Source organism: Natrix helvetica, assembly GCF_964273705.1.
Source record: "Natrix helvetica genome assembly, chromosome: 1".
Classification (NCBI taxonomy): domain Eukaryota; kingdom Metazoa; phylum Chordata; class Lepidosauria; order Squamata; family Natricidae; genus Natrix; species Natrix helvetica.
The window spans coordinates 230054874-230079355 of NC_138548.1; the positions used below are offsets into that span (position 1 = coordinate 230054874).

The following is a 24482-nucleotide window of genomic DNA, read 5'->3' on the forward strand; positions in this document are numbered from 1 at the left end:
CTCCTCGACATTTCATCCGATGCCCGACCCCCACCTCCCCAGTCCAGAAGGCTCTCAGGAGATCAGGAGATCCTTCATCTCAGGGAAATCAGGGCCATAGAACGATTCCATCAGGCCAGGAAGGGACAGGATATTATTCCATCCTCTTCCTTGTTCCAAAGAACTCTGGGGGGGTGGAGGGGGATAGTAGATACTAGATCTAAAAAAGTTAAACCGTCACATAGCATACAGGAGGTTCAAGATGCAGTCCCTTCAGTCAATTCTGGGCTGCATCAGGCCGGGTGATCTCTTAACATCTATAGATCTCAAAGAGGCCTACCTACACATTCCCATTCGTAAGGCTCACCGCAGGTTCCTGAGATTCTTTTATGCAGGCTGCCACTACCAGTACAGAGCTCTGCCGTTCGGTCTGTCGTCTGCTCCTCGGACTTTCACGAAGATCCTGGCAGCAGTGGCCTGGTGCAGTAGGTACAACGGGTATCGCATGCATCGATTGTTCAGTTGCCCAGCTACTGGGCAAAATGATTTCATGCCTGTCGAGAGTTCCTTGGGCACGCCTTCATTCCCGACATCTGCAACGGCTCCTCCTGCCCTACCAGAGGGCCAACCAGAGCAACTCTCAACAGCTGATTCCGGTCTCACCTAAGGTATGCCAGTCCTTCCAGTGATGGCTGTCCCCTGCTCTGGCGAAGGCACCCTCTTCAAGGAGCCGGACCATCTCACCATCACGATGGACACCAGCCTCTTCGGCTGGGGCGCTCACTTCCACAACCAGATTGCGCAAGGCAGATGGTCGAAGTCTGAAACATCAACTGGTTCGAGTTGAGAGCGGTGCGACTCGCCGTCCTTCACTTCCAAGATGGCATCAGGAGGTACCACGTGTGAATCCTAATGGACAATGTGTCCACAAAAGCGCACATAAACCGCCAGGGAGGCACTCGTTTCAGTTCTCTGATGGCGGAGAACGAGCGCCTGGGAAGGTGGATGCTCAATACAAGCAGAGCACATCTCCAGGATAAACAACATCCAAGCGGACTGTCTGAGTAGGGCCATGGTCGATCACACGGAGTGGTGCCTGCATCCGGACCTGTTTTACCAATTGTCTCTGAGGTTCGGCCATCCTCTAGTCCACCTGTTCGCTACCCCAGAGAACACACACCTTCCCAGATTCTTCGCCAGGTTTCCCACCCCGCTAGCCGAGGGGGTCAACGCTCTTCATTGTATATGGCCATCGGGACTGCTGTATGCGTTCCCCCCATTGCCTCTCCTTCCCAGGGTGATTTGGAAGATCCTGTCGGAGGAAGCGGAGGTCCTGCTGTGGCTCCCTACTGGCCCAGAAGAACTTGGTTCGGCGATCTGGTGAGTCTCTCCGTCAACCCACCATGGCGGATTCCCCAACACGAGGTCTTTCTCAGCCAGAGGGCGCTTCAACATCCAGAGCCCCAGTGGTTGCAACATGTGGCAAATGAGAGGTACCTCCTGCGTCGGGGTAGTCTTTCCACCAATGTCATTCATACCATCCAGGCGGCCTTCTACGACCAGAATATACGACGCTACTTGGAAATCCTTCGACACCTGGTGCAGAGCACATGGCATTGAGGCGACTGCGGCCACGGTTCCACAAATTTTGGACTATTTACAGGATGGACTTGACCAAGGCCTGGCTCCTAATACTCTCAGACGACAGGTAGCTGCTTGTCCCCAATTCTGGCAGTGGACGAACACTCGTCCCTCGGCCGTCACCCTATCATCCGTAGTTTCCTGCGGGGCACGATCAACTTGAGGCCCCCAGTCATCCACAGGTACCTGTCCTGGGATCTCAGTGTAGTGTTATGGGCCCTCATTGGCCCGCCTTTTGAACCACTCCAGTCCACCAATCTTAGACATCTGACGTTCAAAACCGCCTTCTTGATCGCCATCACATCTGCTTGGTGAATTTCTGAATTGGCAGCCCTGTCAATTCGAGAGGACGTATGCCTAATTCAACCTGACAGGGTGATTCTCCGTTTGACCCAGCATTTATCCCCAAGATCCAACTCCTGGTTTCACCGGGCCCAGAAGATCATCCTCCCAGATTTTTGTCCGCACCCCAAACATCCTAAAGAAAAGAGATGGCACAAGCTAGTTGTTCGCAGGACATTATGCGAATACATTAAATGCACAGCTGCCTTCTGACGTTCCGAGTTGCTTTTTGTATCCTTTCAACCTGCTTCCCAGGGCTGCAAGGTCTCTTCTCCTACCATCAGATGTTGGTTGCGGGCCTGTATTACCTTGGCCCACGTTCTACAATCCACACCGGTGCCACGCCATATCACCGCGCATTCCACCAGAAGCGCCACCACCACGGCGGCCTGGACCACCCAGGCCCCAATTGAGGAGATTTGCAGGGCAGTGACCTGGACTTCCTTTTCTCCTTTTGTTTGGAACTACAAATTGGACAAATTTGTTTCTGCGGAGGGGGCATTTGGGAGGCGAGTTCTTCAGGGCATCCATGCAAGCAGAGAGACCCTGGAGGCTTCTTCTTCTCACTCTAGTGACATTTAGCTTGGGTATGTCCTATGCTTGGACTCTCCAAGCAGCACCCAGGAAAATGGCCATTGGCTTACCTGAAGGGTCATTTTCTGGGTGCTGCGAAGGAGAGTCCAACCCCACCCTGGGGTCTGTCTCCGCCTTTGTTGCAGACTTTTGAACTGGACATGTGACTCTTATGCAGACTTTGTATGACTTTGTTCCTGAACTTCTCAGCACGCAATGTCCACATCTTCATTGAGAAAAATCTGAAGAATAGTCAGCAGCAGAGGCATGGCCTAAAGTTTCAGTTCAGTCCTGGGCAGATTGGCTGTATTTAACCCATGCTTGGACTCTCCTTCACAGCACCCAGAAAACGACCTTTCAGATAAGCCAATGGTCATTTTATCATCCTTTTGTGATTGGGGTGTACAATATATTATGCTGCATACATAGCATTGAAACTTTGACCCAAAAATGAAGTACTATTGTGTTAGTTTATTGAAAGAAAATGTCCCTGCTTTTCATAGCAACTTACATGCTGTTGCTGGCATGCAGATATTTTGTACTATAAAAAGTTGACTCTTCAAAAGACTCTGTTGATAGAAGTGTTGTTGAAGAGAGTGAAACAAGTGCTAGTATAGTGCTTTGAGGGCAATAATTAACTGTCAATAATGATTGATTTTTCTGGTCCATCAAGTTTTGCTACCTTGATTATGTGGTATATTTAAACAAGCAGAAAAGGTTTTTTGACTGTTAACTTTTATTTATTAGACTTGTATCTCTTCCTTCCCTCAAGGCAGTGTGTATAGCAGTCAGGGAGGAAACTGTTCGTTATGTAAGGAGAAGATGCTGCAGTCTTTGAAAAAGGCACTGCTGCAACTCCTTTCTTTAAGCAGTCAGTCCTGCATTCAGTCATTTTAAGCCATTTCCAACTTTCCCCTTTTGGGCTGTTCTTGACCTTTTGATGGGACATCAGCTACAAAAGACTCTGGAAGATATAGATTTTCACCTTTTCCGCCCACGTTGCTGCTTTTAACCTGAGAAGCTCTATATGACTTGGAGCCTCTTAAATCTTTAGGACTATTTATCTGAAGAGAGACCTTCCCATCCAAAGCATCCTGAAAATTTCTACCTCCTGTAATATACCTCCTGGTCAGTAGGCCTACTGAGGCCCTGGCTTTCGGTTGCTGCTACTGCTTAATGCCAGCTTGGTCAATAATAAAGCACCCCTTATCTGTGATCTTGCCAGCCTGATATACATTTCCAAGACCGGGAAGGGAAGAGAAGAGAAGAGAAGAGAAGGAAAGGAGTGCTGACTGAGGAGGAGGTGATTGCACTGTAGCTCCAGGGGATCCTGGATGAGACAGATCAATGTGGACCTCTTCCAGTCAGGTTTCAAGCCCAGATACAGGATGCAAACAACATTAGTGACACTTTTGGATGACCTCTAACAGGAGCAGGATGTGTAGTACATCCATCCTGGTTGTTCTTGACCTTTCAGTGGCCTTTGATACCATTAACTAAGATGCTCTTTTTGGTTGACTCCACGAGCTGGGGGTTGATGGCACAATTTTTACACTGGTTCACCTCTCCTGGACCAGCCCCACTCAGTGATAGGGCGCAAGAGGTCCAACCCACAACCCCTGCTTTGAGGGATACCATAAGATTTGGTACTATCTCCACTCTTTTTTAACATCTACAAGAACCCTCTAAGCTAGATCATCTGTTGCAATGGGATGATGTACTATTGGTATTCAGATGATACCCAGATGTAGAGCTCAATTTCAAGTGAAGTAAGCAATGCTATGGGCGTCCTTGGTGCTTGGAGGCTGTGGGGTCCTGGATGGGAGACAACAGGTTTCAACTTAATCCTGGTAAGACAAAGCAGCTATAAGTAGGTCAATTGTCTGTATTTTGGGGTTTACCATCTTTGGGCTTTGATGGGGTAAAGTTGACCCATAATCTGGGGGAATCCTTCTAGATCCACAACTTCTGCTTGAGGAGCAGGTGGCAGTTGTGGTTAGGAGAGCTTTTGCTCAACTTTGGCTGTGCACTAGTTACTCCCCTTTCTGGATCGACAAGCTGTCCTTTCAATCATCCATGTGCATTTTTCAGATGGACCATTCAATGAGCTCTGCATTGAAGAGTATCTGGAAAGTGCAACTGATGCAGAATACACCGGCACAAGCAGTTTTGGGCATCCCTAGGGTGGCACATGTAACACCTCTGCTATGCACACTGCCTTGGGTATTAGTTTGCTTCTGGATTCAATTCAAGGTGTTAGTTATTACTTTCTAGTCAAAGTAATAGTTTTGTCCACTGATAAGAAAGAAAAAAATTCCAAGCAAGCCTCCATTTTGCTGCTGCTAATTTCTGCATGTTATGGTCAGCTTCCCTGGAGGATTTGATGATGATTCTTCATTCTTAGCTTCAATTGTAATTCTCCTGTTATATCAAAGAATTACCCACCTTCCCCCTTAAAAGTGGGGGAGGGCAGGATCTTAGAATGTTTTTACTTATTCATGGGTTCTCTTTGCCTTAAATTGACAAATGTAACATAAACTCCATCCCTTTTGTTCAGCCTGATGCATGTTGTTCTGCTTGTCATTTTCTGACGTATGTTTTAGGTTTCTGACAAAACAGATTGAACAGATTCTTCTGATGGAATTTCTTGAACTTCACACTTCCCTTCAATATTAGTTTATTCTGCTTTCTACCTTGCCTTTCAGCTTTTCTGAAACAGTTAGGCTTCTTCACTGTTAGAATCTGCTGACCATTCTTTCAAAGCAAAAAAAGAGGAATTGTATTTATATTTTCAAAGGGCAAACCTCACCCTTCCTGGCATCTACTTCGGGTTTGCTTCTTGCCCTTTATCTACTAGTGTTGTCTCTTTTGCTGTAAATATTTAAGAGATGATCTGTTTGAATTGGGTCAAACCAGGAATTTTCTGCATTCACCATTTAATTATTTTTCCATTTGGTTGACTTAATACCTAAGCCCAGGTAGGTGTGGTGGTATCATAGTTGAATAACATTCATCCTTTCAGAAAAATGTATGTAAATAGTGCATCTTCCTTTACTGCTTCTATTACATCTTTTTTTTCCAAAACTCAGAATAGCCAAGACAGCACTAGTAATGAAAATTTGAAATGTACAAAAATGCACTAAATAAACAACAAAATTAAGTGCATTTCTGTGTTGGCTATGTTACATTGTGAGTATTTTATTTTTAATCTTAGAGAATGCAGAAGCGAGCAGAGAGGTTCAATGTTCCTGTGAGCTTGGAAAGTAAGAAAGCTGCACGAGCAGCTCGGTAAGTGTATATTTGATTATTATTGTTTCCTACAGCTGTTTAGTCATACAAATAGAAGTGTATTCTGGGTGCATCCTCTAACTATTACCCTATTAATTGGGGCAACTTCAACTAAGAACTTCTGGAATTTGAATTGTGGATACCTATTATATTGAAGGGATACTTGTGTAATATCGAAACATCTCATAAATAACATTTTCCTTTCCAATGAACAACTTTTGAAATTATTAGTTCTGATCCTTTTATTAGGAGTAGGGAGTTTGAGCCTATAGTGTCTGGTTATTCTGGGCTCTTAATTCCAGTTACTGATTACTGGCTATGTGATCTGGGAATGATGTCAATTTGAGCCAGACTTTCACATCTAATTAAGAAATGGGTTTATTAATTAAGTAAAAATGAAACACAACATGGGGTGTCCAGAAGAGTATTATGGAAGATGTAGATGAGACAGGGTAGGTATTTCTCTCATTGCTTATTCAGTGCAGGAAGCTTTTTTTAAAAAAAAAGCCAAATTACTTTAAAATGTAGGAACAGTACACTGCACTGAAGTGCAGCTTTAATTCCTAACAAATGTTAAAGTATTACTAAATTACTAAAATTCTTTTTTGTGGATTATATAATATTCTATACTTGATTTGTGCTGTTATCAGTGCCAAAGATGAAAGTTTGCAAAAAATTTAAATTGAAACAAATATTTAGTATTGAAAGTTTACCTTATTTTGTCACCACCTGACAGGATAGCATGCATTATATGTCTTAAATGTCCTGGATTTTGAGATACACAAAGAATTTTAAGGATCCTATCAGTAAAATATATGAAAAAGCAAGATACGGTTGTCTAAGTACATTGTAGGCCCGTGATGGTGAACCTATGGCACGTGTAGCACACGGAGCCATTTCTGGGGCACGCGAGGCATTGCCCTGTCAGCTCCCGAGGCAAAAAATTGCCCAATGTGCAAACCATGTTCGGGAAAGGACTTGTGCATTGGAGGCTTCAGAGAATCTCCAGAGGGAGAAAAACGCCCCAAAATCAGCTGGCAACCTAGAAGTCCGTTCCCAAAGAAAGCCATGCGCGGGGCGGGGGGCTGTCACATGCGCAGGGGTTTTGGCACAGGCATTTAATTATGGGGTGGACACGCGAGCAAGCGCAATAGCATGCACAAACATATTTTTGGCACCCGAGGTGAAAAAGGTTCGCCATCACTATTGTAGGCTATTCATTCAGTTGGTAGTGATATTTTAAATAGTAAAGATGGAACCTGTATTCACTTTTTCTTACTCTTCTGATCAAGACCAGTTTTATATGCCAGGAAGGGCTTTGCTCTATTTTCAAATTACCGTATTTTTAGAGTATAAGACGCACCAAGATTTTGAAGAGGTAAATTTAAAAAAAGAAAGGTTTTGCACTCTGCAGGCCTCCCAAACCCTCTGCACATCTCATTTTTTGTGAAAAACGGGGCACGCAGAGAGTTTGAGAGGGCTGCAAAATGATCCTGCGGGCTGGTGGAGGCAAAAATGAGAAGATAATTGCCCATTTTTTGTGAAAATTGGCCCCGTTTGCAAAACAAAAAACCCAGGGCATGCATAGGCTTTGGGAGGCTTGTACAGTGCTCCTGGGGTTGGGGCCCCCAAAACGAGCAAAAAATGGCCTGTTTTTCACTCATTTTTGCCCTCCCCAGCCCCCAGGAGCAATTTGCAGGCCTCCCAAACCCTCTGGACTTTCATTTTTGCAAAGGGGGCGGGGTTTCGGGAGGCCAAAAATGCTGTATTCAGTGTATAAGACGCACCCAGATTTTTACCCTCTTTTTTGAGGGGAAAAAGGTGCGTTTTATACTCTGAAAAATGCAGTATTCACAGTTCTGCTGTTCAAACTACTCTATTGTGTGTGTGGCTTCAAACTTAAACATTACAGCTGCCAATAGGACTATTTCCCTCTCCATAGGTTTGGTATGCCTGCAGTTTCAACTAAAGGTATGTGACTATGAGATTTAAAATATATATTATTATATATTATTATGGTTGGTTGCCAGTCAGCCAGATGTTTAGACTGGATTTGGCATTTTTATCTACCTATCCAGTCTTTCCAAAAGACGTGGTGAACACTGTTCCCTCTAAGCTGCGCGCCTGCGCGGCCGCACACATAACAAGAAAACACAGCGCAGAAATTTCAAACTGCGCGTAGTGTTTTTTAACATCTTAAAATATTACTGAAAATATCCCCCCTCCTCTCTCTCTCTGCACCAAACTCTCTCCTCCATCTGGTGATTGGTCAAATCAAGGAAGACTCTACCCAGAGACTGATGACGCTACAGAAGGGAGAATTCTCATTGGTCCTCTGGGGCTTCGTTGGTTCCTGGGAAAACGCGATTCGCTGGTTGTAGCCTGCGTTTCCCTGCACATCCGGGGTTTCTCAGGCATTGCGTCTGAAGCCCCGTTCTGAGCTAGGCAGCCTTTCTGAGATCCCTTCGCTTTGCAGAGAGAGGGAAGCAGCGGGGAATTGGACTGCCTGAGCCAAAGGGGTGCACAGGATCTTGAGACTTGGTTTTTGAGCAGTACCATTCCACTCTTTCCTTTTCCCTTTCTGTCCTTCTTCTATCTTCCTTTGCTTTTCCTTTTCCTTTCCTTTCTCTTTTGCTTTCCTTTCTCTTTTGCTTTCCTTTCTCTTTTGCTTTCCTTTCTCCTTTCCTTTCCTTTTTCCTTTCTTTCTTTTCCACTTTCCTTCCTTTCTCCATACCCAAGTATTATGTATGTTCACTTTCTTGAGTTACCTATGAAGTAATAAAGGTGGGACAAAAATCTAATAAATAAACTCAAGTACCATACCTTTCATCCTGTGATTTCTACTTCTCATGAATATGGGGCAAAACTTTGAGGATGGATTGGTGCAGAGGCCAAATAAATGGTATCTTGTTTTGATAATTGTAAATTGACAGCTCTCTTTAATGAAGCAGAATCCTCATCTCTTTGGATTTTTTTTTCAGAGCCCTTTTGATGTTGCTAGCCTGTCAGCTAATGTTAGGGCTTTCTGCTAGCTTTTTTTAAAATGCAGGATAACTGAGGAAATGCTAATGAATCACTACTGAGTGACTTGCACAGCAGACTGCTGCCAAAAAACCAGAACTTTTTTGTGTTTTTCTATAATATCATGTTTTTCCTGTAGTTTTTGGAAGTGAACTAATCGGGTTAGTCTGCTCACTACATAGTGATTATTCTTTCTTCTGATTTCCTGAAGTAAAGCTCAAGAAAAGGTCTTCATATTGCTCAGATAAGACACTCACTTCTGAAAGCCGTTCTGCAATCTATCACCCTGCTTGATTTTTTTTGTTTCTTAAAGATAAATACAAGTAGACAGAGATGCTACAGTTGGTGCTAATTTCACTATGTAATTAATTAATTCACTAATTTCACTTTTTCCTTTCCTTTCTTTTTTCCTTTCCTTTCTCTTTTCCTTTCCTTTCTTCTTTCCCATTTCCTTTCCTTTTTCCTTTCCTTCTTTTCCATTTCCTTTCCTTTTTCCTTTCTTCTCTTCTCTTTTCCTTTCTTTTTCTTCTTTCCCATTTCCTTTCCTTTCCCTCCCCCTCCCTTCCTTCCTGGGGGTCTGAGGGAGAGGGAGGGGACCCTTTACCTCCTTGCCCCCTCCCCAACATCTGCTTTGATGGCAATTATGGCTAAAAAAAATCAGGTGCTCAGGTATGAAAATATGCCGCTCAAACACTATACTTTTCCGCACACACTGAAAAAAAATTAGAGGGAACATTGGTGGTGGAATAGGCAAATGTTGTTTGATGGTGTTAAAGGTATCATCATAGGATGAAAGCTGTTCCAGGTAAAGCTGCCTTTTGCAATTTCATTGATGGTGATTTTATCCATTCTAATAGTGTAGATGTGCTCCAGATGTTTTGGTATTTCACCCAAGGTATCCATTACAGCTGGTACCACCTTTGCTTTCTTATGCCTCAATCATTCTTATTTGCAGGTCTTTGTATTTTGTAATTTTCTATAATTCTTTTTCTTCTATTATGCTATCTCCGGGTACTGCCACATCCACTATCTGGACTTTTTTTTTGCCTTTCTTATCTACAGTTATTAATTCTGAGGTGTTATGTGGCAGGCGCTTGTCTGAATTCTAAAGTCACAGAACACTTCAACTTCTTCATTTTCTATTACTTTGTCTATTTTGTGGTCCCACCAATTCTTGCTTGCAGGCAAATGGTATTTCTTGCAGATATTCCAGTGTACCATTGCTGCTATTTGTCATTTGTAGTTCCAGCATCTTACTTTTGAGATAACTAATAAAAAGTATCGCCAAAAATTGAGATAATTTCCACATGATCATTCATAGTGACTGCTTCAGATGGATGTTTGTCAGGCATTGAAAAACTGACACAGCCAATTTATTTGCTCATACCAATCTAAGATACCTGCCTTTGGAAGGTAATATATTAACATATTGCAAGTGGCTCTGCTTAATTCCCACAGAAATGCAAGAAATAGTAATGGTAGGTGATCACTCCCTGAATGAAAAAGTGCACTAAAATATTGGTATATAGCCACTCTACATCTAATCAAAAGAAGATATTTCTCAAGATTCCCAAAAGGTGAACTTGTTCTCAAAATCATCCCCAGGAATAAAATAAATTTGATCGTTAACAAAAACAGACTCACCCCCTCTCCTGCCCCTCATGGAAAGGTCTATGGATTTCTGTAGACTCTTCCTGATTACGGAATAGTTGGCATTATGCCTTTTTAGAAGAACCATGTCACTAGATCCCATCCAGGCAGTAAAGTCGCCAACCCATAATTATTTAGTCAGGAAATTGGGAGATTGAATTAGTGAGCCAAATTTCAAAAAAATCTTAGCCATTATTAGATTGAGCGCTAAAACCTTTTGCTGGAAAGTACACCTTTTATTGTAGTTGTTAAGGCATCAGGCTAGAAATAGGGCCAGTGGGTGGATCTAGTCCCATCTCAGCAGATGGGAAGGAGGCAATGGGAACAATTTCTGAAAACCCCTACCAATTTCTGAAAACCCCTACCAACAAAATTGCAGGGACTTGTCCAGGCAGTCTCCAAGCAGTCTCCAAGAATTGACAGAATTGAATGGAAGAAAATAAAAGACATTTAGTAATGTTAATTTTATGGTGATTGCTGTAGCTAGTTGTACATAAAGAAAGACTGATCATATTTGTATATGGAATGAATCTGATAATGTTAAGTTGCCCTAACGAGTAGTTGCCTCTCAAACCTACTCCAGCTGGCACGGAAAAGGAAGAGAAACTTCTATGAACTAAGGGGATTGAAGTATTAATCTTTGAGTTCTTGCAAAACCAGGGTTGAACATTCAGTATATCAACATTATTAAATAAAAGTGATAGATTCTGATTTAGTTAAGCAAATGAAAGGAGCCATATTTTGGATTTAAAATGTTTTGTTGTTGTTGTTGTTTCAGGTCTGAACACAGAAAGCAAGACTCCAGTAAGTAGATGTTTTGTTTCCTCATATAGTTGGCATGGTTTTAAATGATACTTCATTAAAGCAATTTGACATAGACTATAATATTTATTAACTCAATCTGATAATCAGATCTGTTGGACTTAGTCATTTTCCTCAACTGTAGCACTATTTTAGGTGCCTCTGCAACTTCCTGATTTTGTTTATATTTCTAAAAAACTGTTGCTCAAATAATTATTTTCTCTCAGTATTCACCTGTTTTAAATCATTGTCTTATTAATATCCTCTAAAACCATAATCAAACCATGGACCTTGTATTGCCTTTTTCTTAGTTGCAGGAAATATATTTTGGTATGTCATTCATTTTTAACAGTTCCTTCCTCACTACCCAAAAGTCTTATTTTTGTATTTTTTCTAAACATCCCTCTTCACCTCCTGATTTTATACATCTCTCTTCCTTTAAAGATCAGTTCTGCAAAGCATTTGTTTTAATCTCTTAGTGTTCCTTTCCAATCAAAATAAATATAAAACGTATGCATACAGTATTCATCTCTGTTAAACTTGGTCCATTATTATCAGTGGATCATTTGGTTTATATTCTACCTTTCATCTTCAAGGCTTAAGTGTAGATTAAGCCCTCTTCTGACCCCCCCCCCCCCCGCAACAACTGTTGAAATACTATAACTGAGAGATAATACTGTTCCAAAGTTAGCAAGTAAGGTGAAAATGGACTCGAAACTACCGTATTTTTCGGAGTATAAGACACACCAAGGTTTTGAAGAGGCAATTTTTTTTAAAAGTAGGTAGGTAGATAGAGGGATAGAGAGGGAGAGAAAGAGAGAGAAATACAGTAGGTAGGGAGAGAGAGAGAGTAGCTAGGTAGGTAGGTAGATAAAGTTGTAGAGAGAGAGAGAAAGAGAGAGAGAGAGAGAAATACAGTAGGTAGGGAGAAAGAGAGTAGGTAGGTAGGGAGATGTTTCCTGGTGTATTTATCCATGTGCTGGAGAAGGAAATCGCTGACAATCTGCAGCACCTAAGACTTTGTTTCTGCTGGCACAGCATTTGATCAACATAATTCTCATCAATCAGTTAGAGCTTTCCGAAAGGGAAAGGAAAAGTTTTTGCACTCTGCAAACGTTCCCAAAAACGGCCTTTTTTTTTTAGAGGCATGAATAGCCTTGGGGGGGCTTGCAGAGTTCTCCTGGAGGGGGGGCAAAATTAAGCAAAAAACGGCCCGTTTTTCACATAAACGGGCCCGTTTTTCATCAAACAAATTGCATGCATAGCCTTATGGAGACTTAAAGAGTGCTGCTGGGGGCGGGGGGGGGGAGAAACGGCCCATTTTCTGCTCATTTCTGCCCTCCCCAGCCCCTAGGAGCTCTCATAAGGGTATGCACGGCCATTTTGGTGAAGGGGGTGGGGCTTCAGGAGGCAAAAAATGCTGTATTCGGTGTATAAGACGTACCCAGATTTTCAGCGTCTTTTTTGAGGAAAAAAGGTTCATCTTATACTCCAAAAAATACGGTAGGTATCCCCAGCATAATACCTTTAAGCATTGTGCCACACTTCCTGGCTATATGTTAACTGAAGCAAACATAAGGTTTTACACTGAAAGAAAACAATTGCTTTAAGTGATCCTTTTTTTTAAAAGCAGCTATATATTATACCCATCTTCATGTGGCAGTTATCATTCCAAAGGTATCTGTAGGATTACAAAAGTAGGTAATATGAAACATTTGAATCTTTTCCCCCATCTTGGCAATTTGCCAAGAAGTGTATATTGCTGCTAACTTTCCTAAGAGTCGTGGTGGCGCAGTGGTTAGAATGCAGTACTGCAGGTGACTTTGGCTGATTTCCGGCTGTTGGCAGTTCGATTCTCACCAGCTAAAGATTGACTTAGCCTTCCATCCTACCAAGGTTGGTAAAATGAGGACCCAGATTGTTGGGGACTATATGTTGACTCTGCAAACCATTTAGAGAGGACTGTGAAGCGGTATATAAATCTTAGTGCTATTGTTAAGCCTTGCAGCTACTTCAAAGATTTCAAGCCTAACAACAATATACTGCCTTTCCATTAGGATTATGCTAACAGAACAGGATGATCTATCTTAGCAAAAAATTGTTTCCTCGTATGCTTTAAAAACAAATTGAAATTTTCATCTTAAATTTAGAGTGAAAGCTTCTTTCTTCCATATATAATTAACATCTAATCAAAGCCTATAACAATGTTATATGTTGAAAATATTTTCATCTTCTTGATAGTTTAGTTACTTCCATGTTATTCCATACTGGCATAATTTCAGCATTTATAATAATCTTTAAATTTATATACCCTGTTTCCCTGAAAATAAGACCTCCCCGGATAAGTCCAATCGGGCGCATGCGCTAAAATAAGCCCTCCTCGAAAATATTGCAACACAGCAGCAGCCGCCATGAGGTGACCACACTTGCTGCCTCCTGCACCTCAAAGATAATAAGACCCTGTCTTATTTTCGGGGAAACACGGTAAATATACCTGTTTTCTATTGCTTTTCTAGGTAAATATGGACAAATTAAAGGAAAGAGCTCAAAGATTTGGTTTGAATGTTTCCACAATCTCCAGAAAGGTAAGATTTTAGGATAAGCATTATGTAGCAAAAATGAATATTTGAACTTTTTTAAAATGGCAACAGTACATAACCTGTCATTTTCTTTATATATATATATATATATATATTTAGAGCCATCACATTTCAAATTACAGATTTTAAAGAATTCACATTAAGATGATAAATAACAATATTCATCATTGATTAAAAATAGTTAGCTTTTAGCATATATTTTGACTGTCTTTTTAGATGAGATTATTAAAATATCCGTGGTTTAATCTTTTTCGTAAGAAAGCAAATCTGCAAGTCCAGGTTTCTTTTCTCATCAAGGTGATAATCTTATGTGCCTCTTCAAATTAATTCAGAGTCTGAATTAAGTAGAAAAGTTAAGATATCAAGGAGAAGCCTAGGCTAGAAATCTTTTCATTGTCTTCTAGTTTTCTTTGTGGAAAGATTTTTTATTGTTTAATTTTTTGTTTTGTTTTATAGAATATTTAGTGATACCTTTCTTTAAGTTGCCCAAACTTATGTTTTGCCCCTTATCAAGAATAAACATTGAGTGGTTCCTTCTTCTATTAGAAAAATTCCCAAAATTGAATATAAAGACTTTGAATTCATAAGAAAAATAACAATATAGAAAGAATGAAATGTTCTTCAAGAAGTCCAGAAGAGGGTAGGGCTGTGATTTAGCTGTGATTTCCCCCTAACTTTTAGTAAATGAACTGTTCCAGCCCTCTCGGGATTTGCACATGAAACATTTAATGCATTCCATTCTGTAGGAAGGCACTGAACCTGGCACCAGGGAATTCAACCATGTAGAAAATAACTGGAGGTGGAGGCCACTTTTCTTCCCATCCTTTTCTTGGAGGGGGGGGCAGGGTGAAATTGTGCAAGTGCATTAAAGCCAGAATATGTGGAGAGACAGGTCAGAGTGAGAGGCTGCTCAAATGTCATTAACCTTGTCACCAGGAGAGCACATTTTTTCAGGAAAAAAATATGATTTGTCAGCATTTATAGCCAGGTTTCCTTTAAGTACAATTGTGTAGGTGAGGCAGTATATCAATTTAAAGGTTTCTAAGAGCCCCCCACAATTTAATCTGTGTAAGATTTTGGTTTATTTTTTGTTCTCTTTAAGGATATGTGTGCAGCTACTTACATTAGCAAATTATTCACATGGAGAAAAAATCAACAAGAGAATGAAATGTTTTGGGGTTTAAAAAAATCAATTATGAAATGAATACTATAAATGTGTGTGTTTTTTGCATAAGTTTTAAAACTATGTTTTATCTTTGCGATTGGCCATGCATATATCAATAATTTCAGCTATTAGAACAATTATCAAGGGCTTAATTTCTTTGTTCTACTGTTAAGTAGAATTCAGCTGCTTAGAAGTAGATTTCCTTTTTCTGAAGAGCATGCTCATGAATTTTATTGAGGAATATTATTGCTTGCTTCAATTAGCCTCTAGTATAGAGTTGCCCACCTGGGTGTTCTTTATAGCTTTTCATCACAGAATAGCTTGGTTGCATGGATCTTTGCAGATTTTTAATGCCATGCATTGCAGCAAAATCTTTACAGTAAACCATTGTCTCTCAGGAGCCACATTTCATTTCCTATTCAAATTGGTTTTGAAAAAGCAAGGTGGGGGGGGGAGGAAACATAGCTAAAGGCAATTTCAAACCTGCTGGGACTGGGGGAGTAAACTTAGATTGGAGTGAACAGCTCTTCAGCTAATCTGTAGCTTTGAACTTATTGCTAGTATAGAATCTATTGTTAAAGAAAATCTTCTTCCTAAAAGGTAACATTCATCCTCCTCTTACAGTAAATTGTTACCGTTACCGAAGTGGCAGGTGTTTGCTTGTATTTTTGTCAGGACAGAACCATCAAATAAAATTTTAAAATAAATCAGGAAAGCATTTTTCTTTCCTGAACTAATCATACCCCCTCCTCTGTACTCTCATGGGAGGCCTCCTTTTAAAATTTACCCTCTGACCCGAGACTGCTGTCCCTTGATTCCAGTGAGTTACACTTAAACTGCTCCCTTCCCTTGTAAATTTCCCCTATGTAGCAGCTGCTTTCAATACCACTCAACCCTTTGCTTCCCACTGGGAGAGCTGATAGCTTGCAGGCTTCTGCTGCAAGAGGGCCACATTGTAACGCAAAATCACATTCTCAGAGAGCTTGTTTTTTTCTTTCTTTTTATGCATAAAACAGTGTTTTTCAACCTTTTTTGGGCAAAGGCACACTTGTTTCATGAAAAAAATCACGAGGCACACCACCATTAGAAAACGTTAAAAAATTTAACTCTGTGCCTATATTGACTATATATAAAGTAATTCTCTTGAATAGGAATCAAATAAACACAAAGAAAGTATTTTATAATTACTTTATTATGAAATAGTAAGTAAACAGAAATATGAAAAATTATAAAATACTTTATTCAGTGCGCAACCTGGGCCTGTTTGGCTGAACACAAAGCTCATATTCTGGCATGGGGGGGTGTGTGGTTTGCCTGGCGCTGGGCTCACCTGCTTATCGGCCGCCCAGCTCCGGCGGGGGGGGGGCTCCAGGCCGCTCGACCGCCGCTGGCTCCCTCCACCGCCACAGAGCAGCGCCGCCCCCAGCCCCCACGGGGTGCTCCAGCCCACAGCGAAGGCATCCTCAGGCGCGGTCGCGGGCCTGCCTCGGCTTACCGGAGCTCCGTCCGCAGCAGCCCCCACGGTGGTGGCAGCCCAGCCTCCGGATCCCGCCTCCCGTCGTCAGCCCCGCAAGCCTCTTGCCCGGGCGAGAAGGCGGAGGCGCTTGGCCGCGGTCCCTCCCTGCCCCTCCTGACGCCCCCCCTCTCCCCGCTGCTGCTGGATCGCTCCCCTGTGCCAAGACCGCCAGGCAGGCTGGGGGGGGGAGGCCGCGGCATGCTGGGATTCGTAGTTTCCCCGGTGGCTTCCCTCTTCCCTCTTCCCTTCAAGATTCAAGATTTTCCCACGGCACACCAGGCAACATCTCGCGGCACACTAGTGTGCCGCGGAACAGTGGTTGAAAAACACTGGCATAAAACAACTTTGTAGATATCCATCTGGGGATTAAAGAATTTAAGAGAGCCCTAAGATTAGCATAAATGTACAGTACCTTTCTTTTTTCTGCACCGAACTATGTGGCACCATTCTCAGTCAGATAAATGATTAAAACAATTTGTACTCCATATCATCTAATTTAAGGGTTTGGGAGTACCTTATTAACCTTGAGCCTCTTAGATGTTAGAAATGAGAGATAAAAATGCTGCCAATGGAAATAAAAGTACAAATACCTAACCTCTGACATCTTAGCATCATTTTTCTCCAACTTTCAAACTCTAGGTTTCAGTTAAAAGTATAAAATTCCTTGCTCAGATTTTATACTTGAACCAAAATATTTGATCTAAACAATCAAGCAGGAATTTATTTATAAACTCACCGTTATCAAAATTTGTTGTAGAAAGTCTCCTAGTATTAATTCACTCCATTGAGAAAAAGAGAAATCAGTTGGAATGACTATATTATCTTTACTCATGAGTTGAAAGACTGTAAAATGAAAGAAAGCTTGCTGTTATTCTAGGGCTTTCTAGCAGAAGAAACAGAAAAGTGTGGTAGAAAAGAGAAAAGAAATAAGGTATTACAGCAGTGGGAAAAAGGATTCCTAACTTTCTGTTGTTCAGTAGCTTTTAACTCTTAACCTGGATATCAGGTCACAAGTATTCTCTGTCAAGCAGAACACAAATTATGTTTGTGCCATTAGTGATGGTATTTAGTCATTTTGTTTTCTCTTGGCCTCTTTTTCTATTGCCTTTGATGTTTCCAGGCACCTGGGTCTTCTCTGATGATTCTTGTTTTTGCATTATACAGTATGTCCAAAATATTTATGTTCATTCTACATACATTAAGTTCTCAGTCTAGTTTATGTAGTATTAGATTATAATTTTATTTACTATTATTCATTTATTTATGTATTACCACCCATCTCACTATCCAAAGCAAATCTGGGCTATAAAAATAGAAATAATAAAAGATTAAAATTAACAAGAATTAGATAAAACTATGAACCAGGTACATTAATGTTACAGAGGTGGGATATCTCTCTTAAATTCTACCAGCCACCTCCAGGGTAAAATGCCCCCTCACAACCCCAAGCCAATTGGCAGAGCTGGATTTTGAGGCCCTTTCAGAAGGCTAAGAGGGTGGAGCTGGATCTCACCTCCAGTAGCAAGATGTTCCAAAGGTCGGAGGCCATGAAAGTAAAGGCTGTTCTCCTAGAACCTGCCAGCTGACATTCCTTGACTGATTGGGTCTGCACATGCCCCTTCTGCCATTGAGATGAGACAGAATTTGGTCCCATGATATGAAGGACTTTAAAGATGATAACCAGCACCTTGAATTGGATGAAGAGCAAACCGGCAACCAGTGCAGCGTGTCTAGTCACAGTGTTTACATGCTTAGCCCTAGGTCCTTCTAAAATGGTCTGTCTAGAACTAGTGGTCATGAACTCCTGAGCTGCTTTGAGGGTATCCCCAAGGATGGCAGGTTGAAGTCCTCCAGATCATAAGCTTAGAGAACTCCACCGCCAACCCTGGGCTGGTCTCCAACAGTACCACAACAGGGAGGCTAATATAGTAGCAACAGTCCCAACGGATCCTGCAAGCCCAGCTTCAGAAATAGGGTCTCACAACCGAAAACGTGGAGAACATTGCTCCTGAAGGTTAAAAGAGATATTCCAGGATGACAGCTACTATCCCCTCTTCCCTGCCTTGAGGTCTTTGGCACAAAGACACATCTCTGAGAAGAGAGCTCTCCCCTGGATGTCAGACAAGTCTTGGTGATGCACATCAGATCAGCTTGCTTCTTCCCGATAAGGTCGCAAATAAGGGATGCCTAATTATTGACCGACCCAGCATTCAGTAGCAGCAGCCAAAGATCCAAGCCTCCATGTGTCTACTGTCCAGAGCCTAGGCATGAACTCGAAGGGCAAGAATACATCATCAATATTAAACATTGGATGCTTCTTCCCCTGGAATAGCCTTCCTTCTGTCTCTCTTCTAAATTTCCCCATGTCCACCACTACTCAGAAATGTTGCCCTGCTCTGAACCTCAAGTGTCAGCTCTTAGCACCAGCAGAGGTGCCCACTCCTTCCAGCCCCCCCACCCAATGCTCCCACCCCCCCCACCCAAGCTGTTCTCACGAATCAACTGAGAGGGGCCACATTCACATACAACCTCTACCTAACTCATGGAGTGGAAGGTGGCAATCATTCAAAACAGCCCTCCTTAGACTACTACCTAGGGGCAGGCTCCTCAATTGCCTCAGGGAGTAGCCCATCACTCTCATGCCACCAAAACCCAACTATTAAACCAAAATTTTCAGATAGATACGTTAAAACTAGGAAAATGATAGTCTGTAAAATAAAAAAAACCATTGTATTCCTTGTGCTGTCTCAGCATTTTAAAGATTTGTCTACCTCTGTTTCAGACTTTGTCCTAAGTAGAAAACATGTTTATTTCATTTCTATAGCATCATCTCTCTGATGTTTTGAGCCTATGAAAATAAAGCTTGTTAGTTCTCTACCTATTTGTATTGGATTGGCAATGCCTATCAACATAATCTTGTGGTATCATTAATACTAAGCAGTAGATGAGATTTAGCACTCTCACTTTCGAAAGTCTATTCTTAAGTCTTCCTCTTTACCACCATCACAGCATATCTGAGGTCCTTGTTTCATCCAGCGTTAATTTCAGCTTCTTTTAGTCCAACATTTGTAATGAAAACATGTGAATATAAATTCACAGTTATACTGTACTTGGATGTTCCCCTTCCTCAATTTTGAATCATTTAATAGCTATGTATTTTGGTCTGTGGCCTTCTGGTAATCATACATATTTTTAAGACATTTCACTGATAAAAGCATTTTGACCTTAGTGTTTTCAGTTTTGCATGCCACATACGCTCCATAAAAATACATTTAAATGTCATAACATTCTGAATTTTTAACTTGATTTTTCAATATAAATTGTGAATGTTAATGAATGTATCTCTATATCTAGTATAGTGGATTATCCTGTTACTGTTTTTTCTTTTCCCCGCCCCCACTGTTTTGAAATGATGTCATCATGCTCCAACTTTGGTTACCATGAATTTAGGCCTGTTGATTTTAGAATAATGAGAACTGACAAGATGAATAATAGTGCTGGCAGTCATGGCCATTTCAATACAGGGTTGCTGAAAGCAAGGCCACCACCTCCCCCATGCTGTTAGCTGTTCTGAAAAAAAGTTTAATGTCTGTTCAGCTCTATGCTATTGGTGTGCAGATAGGACGCAGGTCTGAATATCTTATATATATATCTATTAAGGTGTATTTTAAGTATTAGATTATTCAAAAATACATATATCTTTGCTCTCAGTAATAGGTTCCTTTATATTTTATCTTTAATTTTTAAGGCCATTTGATTTTTAATTATGTCAACTTAAATGTAAATAGCTTTCAGCACTTGAAAATTATATTTTAAACATTTTTATATATAACCTGCTTTAGAAAGCTTAGGCTGTATTAAAGTAATTCTAAATGGGCAGAGTGAATCAAAATCCACAAAATCCTTTGCATCTCATTATCAGCTAGGGGACCATCAAACATACTTGTTTTTCATCATGTTTAATATCAAACCATTCAGTAAGCACTCCATTTTCATCACTCCACTTTCATCAACCATTATATCACATTATTTCAACCTTCATCTTTGTATTTGCATGAAGCTTTTCAGAGTTCAAGCCTATTCATATTATAATCTGCTTTCCCTAAATCAACAAGCATATAATAGCAATAGCACTTAGACTTATATACTGCTTTGTAGTGCTTTACAGCTCTAAGCAGTTTACAGGGTCAGCAAATTTCCCCCCAAAATTTGGGTCCTTATTTTACTGACCTCGAAAGCCTGTCAGGATCAAACTCCTGGCAGTGGGCAGAATTCTTTCTTACATTCAAATTTCTCAGTGATCTGCTGAAAAGCAGAAGGCTTATATGAACAAACTTCATCTAGCATAAACTTGTACTACACTTCCTAAATTTTGCTTATTCTTGCTTCTTTCACTCAGAATTGTGTTGAACTACAAAACTGAAGCTGTAGTTTCAGTAAAATATTTCTCTGTAGTTTAGGCATTGCTTCTTGCTATCCATTTGCATAGAGAACAAAAATGCATTCTTTTAGTTGTCAGGAAAAATGCAGTCTTCACAAATAGATTAAACAAGTTATACAATTGCTAAACATTAATTCATTAGATATAATATTTATATTTCAGTTTTACTTTTTGACATATCATTTTCATGCAGATCTCTAAAATCTTTCCTTCCAGTATTCCCTCATTTCACTTTTGTCCCAAATCATTTAAACATATTTAGTTTTAATTCTAGTCACTCTGCAGAAAGCTTCTTGTTTAATTCTTCTTTTTCAAGTATAGGTAGTCCTCGACTTACAAAAGTTCATTTAGTGACCATTCAAGGTTACAATGGCACTGAAAAAAGCGACTTATGACCGTTTTCACACTTACGACCATTAAAGCATTCCTCATGATCAGAATTCAGATGCTTGGCAACTGACTCATAGTAATGACGATTGCAATGTCCCAGGGAGTCATGTGATCGCCTTTTGCAACCTTCTGACAAGCAAAGTCAATGTGGAAGCCAGATTCATTTAACAACTTGTTACTAACTTAATAACTGCAGTGATTCACTTAACTGGGGCAAGAAAGGTTGTAAAATAGAGCAAAACTCACTAAGCAAATATCTCACTTAACAGAAATTTTTGTCTCAATTGTGATCATACGTCAAGGGTATCTGTACTTTTTTGTTTAGCTCTTTCTACCTTGTTTTTATTTTTATCAAAATGATTTTGTATTTTCTATTTCTCCTTCATCCTTAATTGTTTCTTGTATTTTTCTCACATCCTCACCTTTGGCAGCAATCAGAGTTGGGTTGCTCCCGGTTCGGGCCGGATCAGGCAAACCAGTAATGGCGGTGGATGCCTCTGCGCATGCATGAGTGAACCGGTAGCACTGGGATTTGCAATCCACCTCTGGCAGAAATCATTCTCTTATGTGCTTTGTTTCTTCATCTACAGCTGCTTTCAGTTTGGCACTATGCCAAGCATCCTTTCTGCTACTTCCTGTTAACATAGTTTTCCATACTTTGTGTCAGTAATTTTTTTTTCATTCTTTTCAAAGCAGCTGTCACATCTTCATTCCTTATGTCTACTTTCCTTTAATTCTATTGGAAGAGTTACCTATCTTATAAGATTTCTTTCAACAGAACTCATATTTCCTATTCTATTTTCATTCTTGCTTTTTTCACTTTGTTTCTACATTTCTTTTCCTCCAAGATTGACACTACCACAAAATTACGTGTCTCGATTCAAAACTTTTCATTATCCAGCCTATACATAATCCAGACTGTTATGCATGCAAAAATGGACAGACTCGGAAATTTCCACAACAGAGCAATGGTTGATGAAGATGACAAAACTAGCAGAGATAGTAAAATTAAACTGTTTTATTAGAGAAAGATCAACAACTACATTTATTAGTGACTGGAAACCACTTGTGCATTTCTTGCTGGGAAAAAATAAAAAAACCCAAACCTTAATTCATGGATATGAAGTTCTCTTTATTTCTGTCTTATTCTTTTCTACTTCTATTTTTTAATTCTTTTTTATGCTTCTTAATGATCTTTATTTTTTTTCTGTTAAAAAAATATTTAGTAAAAAGTTCAAAAAATGCATTATCCATGTAACCTTCACTAATCCTCTCCCTTGTTCCTCGTGAAGAAATAGATCAGTCATGGTTTTAATCTTATATTTATTACTAGGTTTTTATATGAATAGACTTATTCTTGAACCATATATTCAAAACAGAACTTTTACTAAGCAAATAATCATCAGTCAGCACTCTCATTTATTCTTTGACATCTAAATATCCTTGACATTTTCCTCCCTATATTCTTTTCATTCTTTTCATTTCATTTTCACATACTCATTAGAACAGCTTTTTTTTAATGTACTATACAATTATTAATATCCTATAAATCCCTAATTTCATTCATTCTTCCTTTTATACTTCCCTTTCTTTTAGTTTCACAAGTTTACTAGGTTCCATGATATTGGTTCATTTATGCTTTTAACAATTTAATAGTTTTTCATATGCTGTGATATTTTGATATGCACCCATAAGTATTGATCTCTGCTGCTCATCATAACTATGGTCAAATGAGTCTTTTTAGTAAGATTGGGGGTGATATGCTACATTACTAGTCTATCAGCCCATCTTACATCAATGCTGCGTGCAACATTCTCTACTAACAATGACAGTAACACCTGCCTGTTTGGACACATTTTGACCAATAAGTGACAATAGCAGTAGCACTTAGACATATATACCACTTTACAGTACTTTACAGCCCTCTCTAAGCGATTTACAGAGTCAGCATATTACCTCCAACAATTTGTGTCTTCCTTTTACTCACATCGGAAGGATGGAAGGCTGAGTCAATCTTGAACTTGGTGAGATTTGAACTGCCAAATTGCAGTCAGTCAGCAGAGGTACCCAGCAGTACTGCACTCTAACCACTGTGCTACCATAACAAGCACAGTCAAAGTACAACTTCCATTCTTGCAATCTATTATCCCTAATTTAGAACCTACCTTGCAAGCCAGCATATTGGACATAAAATAGTTCATGAATTTGCATATCATTCATGCACAGGAGAATAACACTTGAATAACAAGTGAGATAAAGTAAAGATATTTAAGGCAGTATTAGTCTCATTTGGGACAAATATAGTCCTGTTGCAAATACCAGTTAACATGGGGGGAAAAGCCTTGTGCTTTTTGCAGTAGGAAACGGGGTAAAGGAGAACTTTAGGGTTATACATAAAATGTATAAATCTTTTGTTCCACGTTTGAAACAGAACACTTCCACTTGTTGGTTGTATTCTAGTGAAACAAAACACGTATTCAACTGTAGAGCTAATAGGATTTTTTTTTAAAGCTGCTTGTTTTCTCACTTTTCATGATAGGGCAACTATTAGGTAGTGTAATATAATAGTCTATGCCAAGTACTAACAACTATATAAACTAAATGTATTAATCTCTGTCTAAGAGGATTTTTAAAAGCATTAAACATGGGTTTAATGGGCGGGGTTTGGGGAGGCAAAAAATGCTGTATTCGGTATATAAGACACACCCAGATTTTCAGCCTCTTTTTTGAAGGAAAAGTGTGTGTCTTATACTCTGAAAAATATGGTACATCACAAGGCACAAAATAAATATGCTAAAAATGCTTCCCAGGTATTGAGAAATTATTTTTTGTAATCCCCATTTACTTTATAAAATGATATCTGGGTTTGATATTCAGATAGAATGGGATGTTTATTCTGCGCCCCTTATTTTCTGATGTATGTTTGTGTGTTCTTTCTGACAACCTGTGTGTGAATTATATAAATACAAGATTCATCTCATCAGATTAAACATTCAGATTCACAGAGCTATAATGATCTGCGAATATAATTGTTATGTTAGTTCTAATTGATTTAGATGTCATAGTTGGTGTATG

The 24482-nt window shown here is 40.1% G+C and overlaps 1 protein-coding gene across 1 annotated transcript in view; it reads left to right on the plus strand.

Annotated features, from left to right (window-relative positions):
- SARNP (SAP domain containing ribonucleoprotein) overlaps nucleotides 1-24482 on the plus strand; it is a 68247-nt gene that overhangs the window by 24183 nt on the left and 19582 nt on the right. Inside the window, exons 6-9 of the mRNA XM_081933766.1 lie at nucleotides 5750-5823; nucleotides 7766-7794; nucleotides 11273-11298; nucleotides 13812-13880. Coding sequence (XP_081789892.1) covers nucleotides 5750-5823; nucleotides 7766-7794; nucleotides 11273-11298; nucleotides 13812-13880 — 198 coding nt within the window. The remainder of the gene's footprint in view (nucleotides 1-5749; nucleotides 5824-7765; nucleotides 7795-11272; nucleotides 11299-13811; nucleotides 13881-24482) is intronic.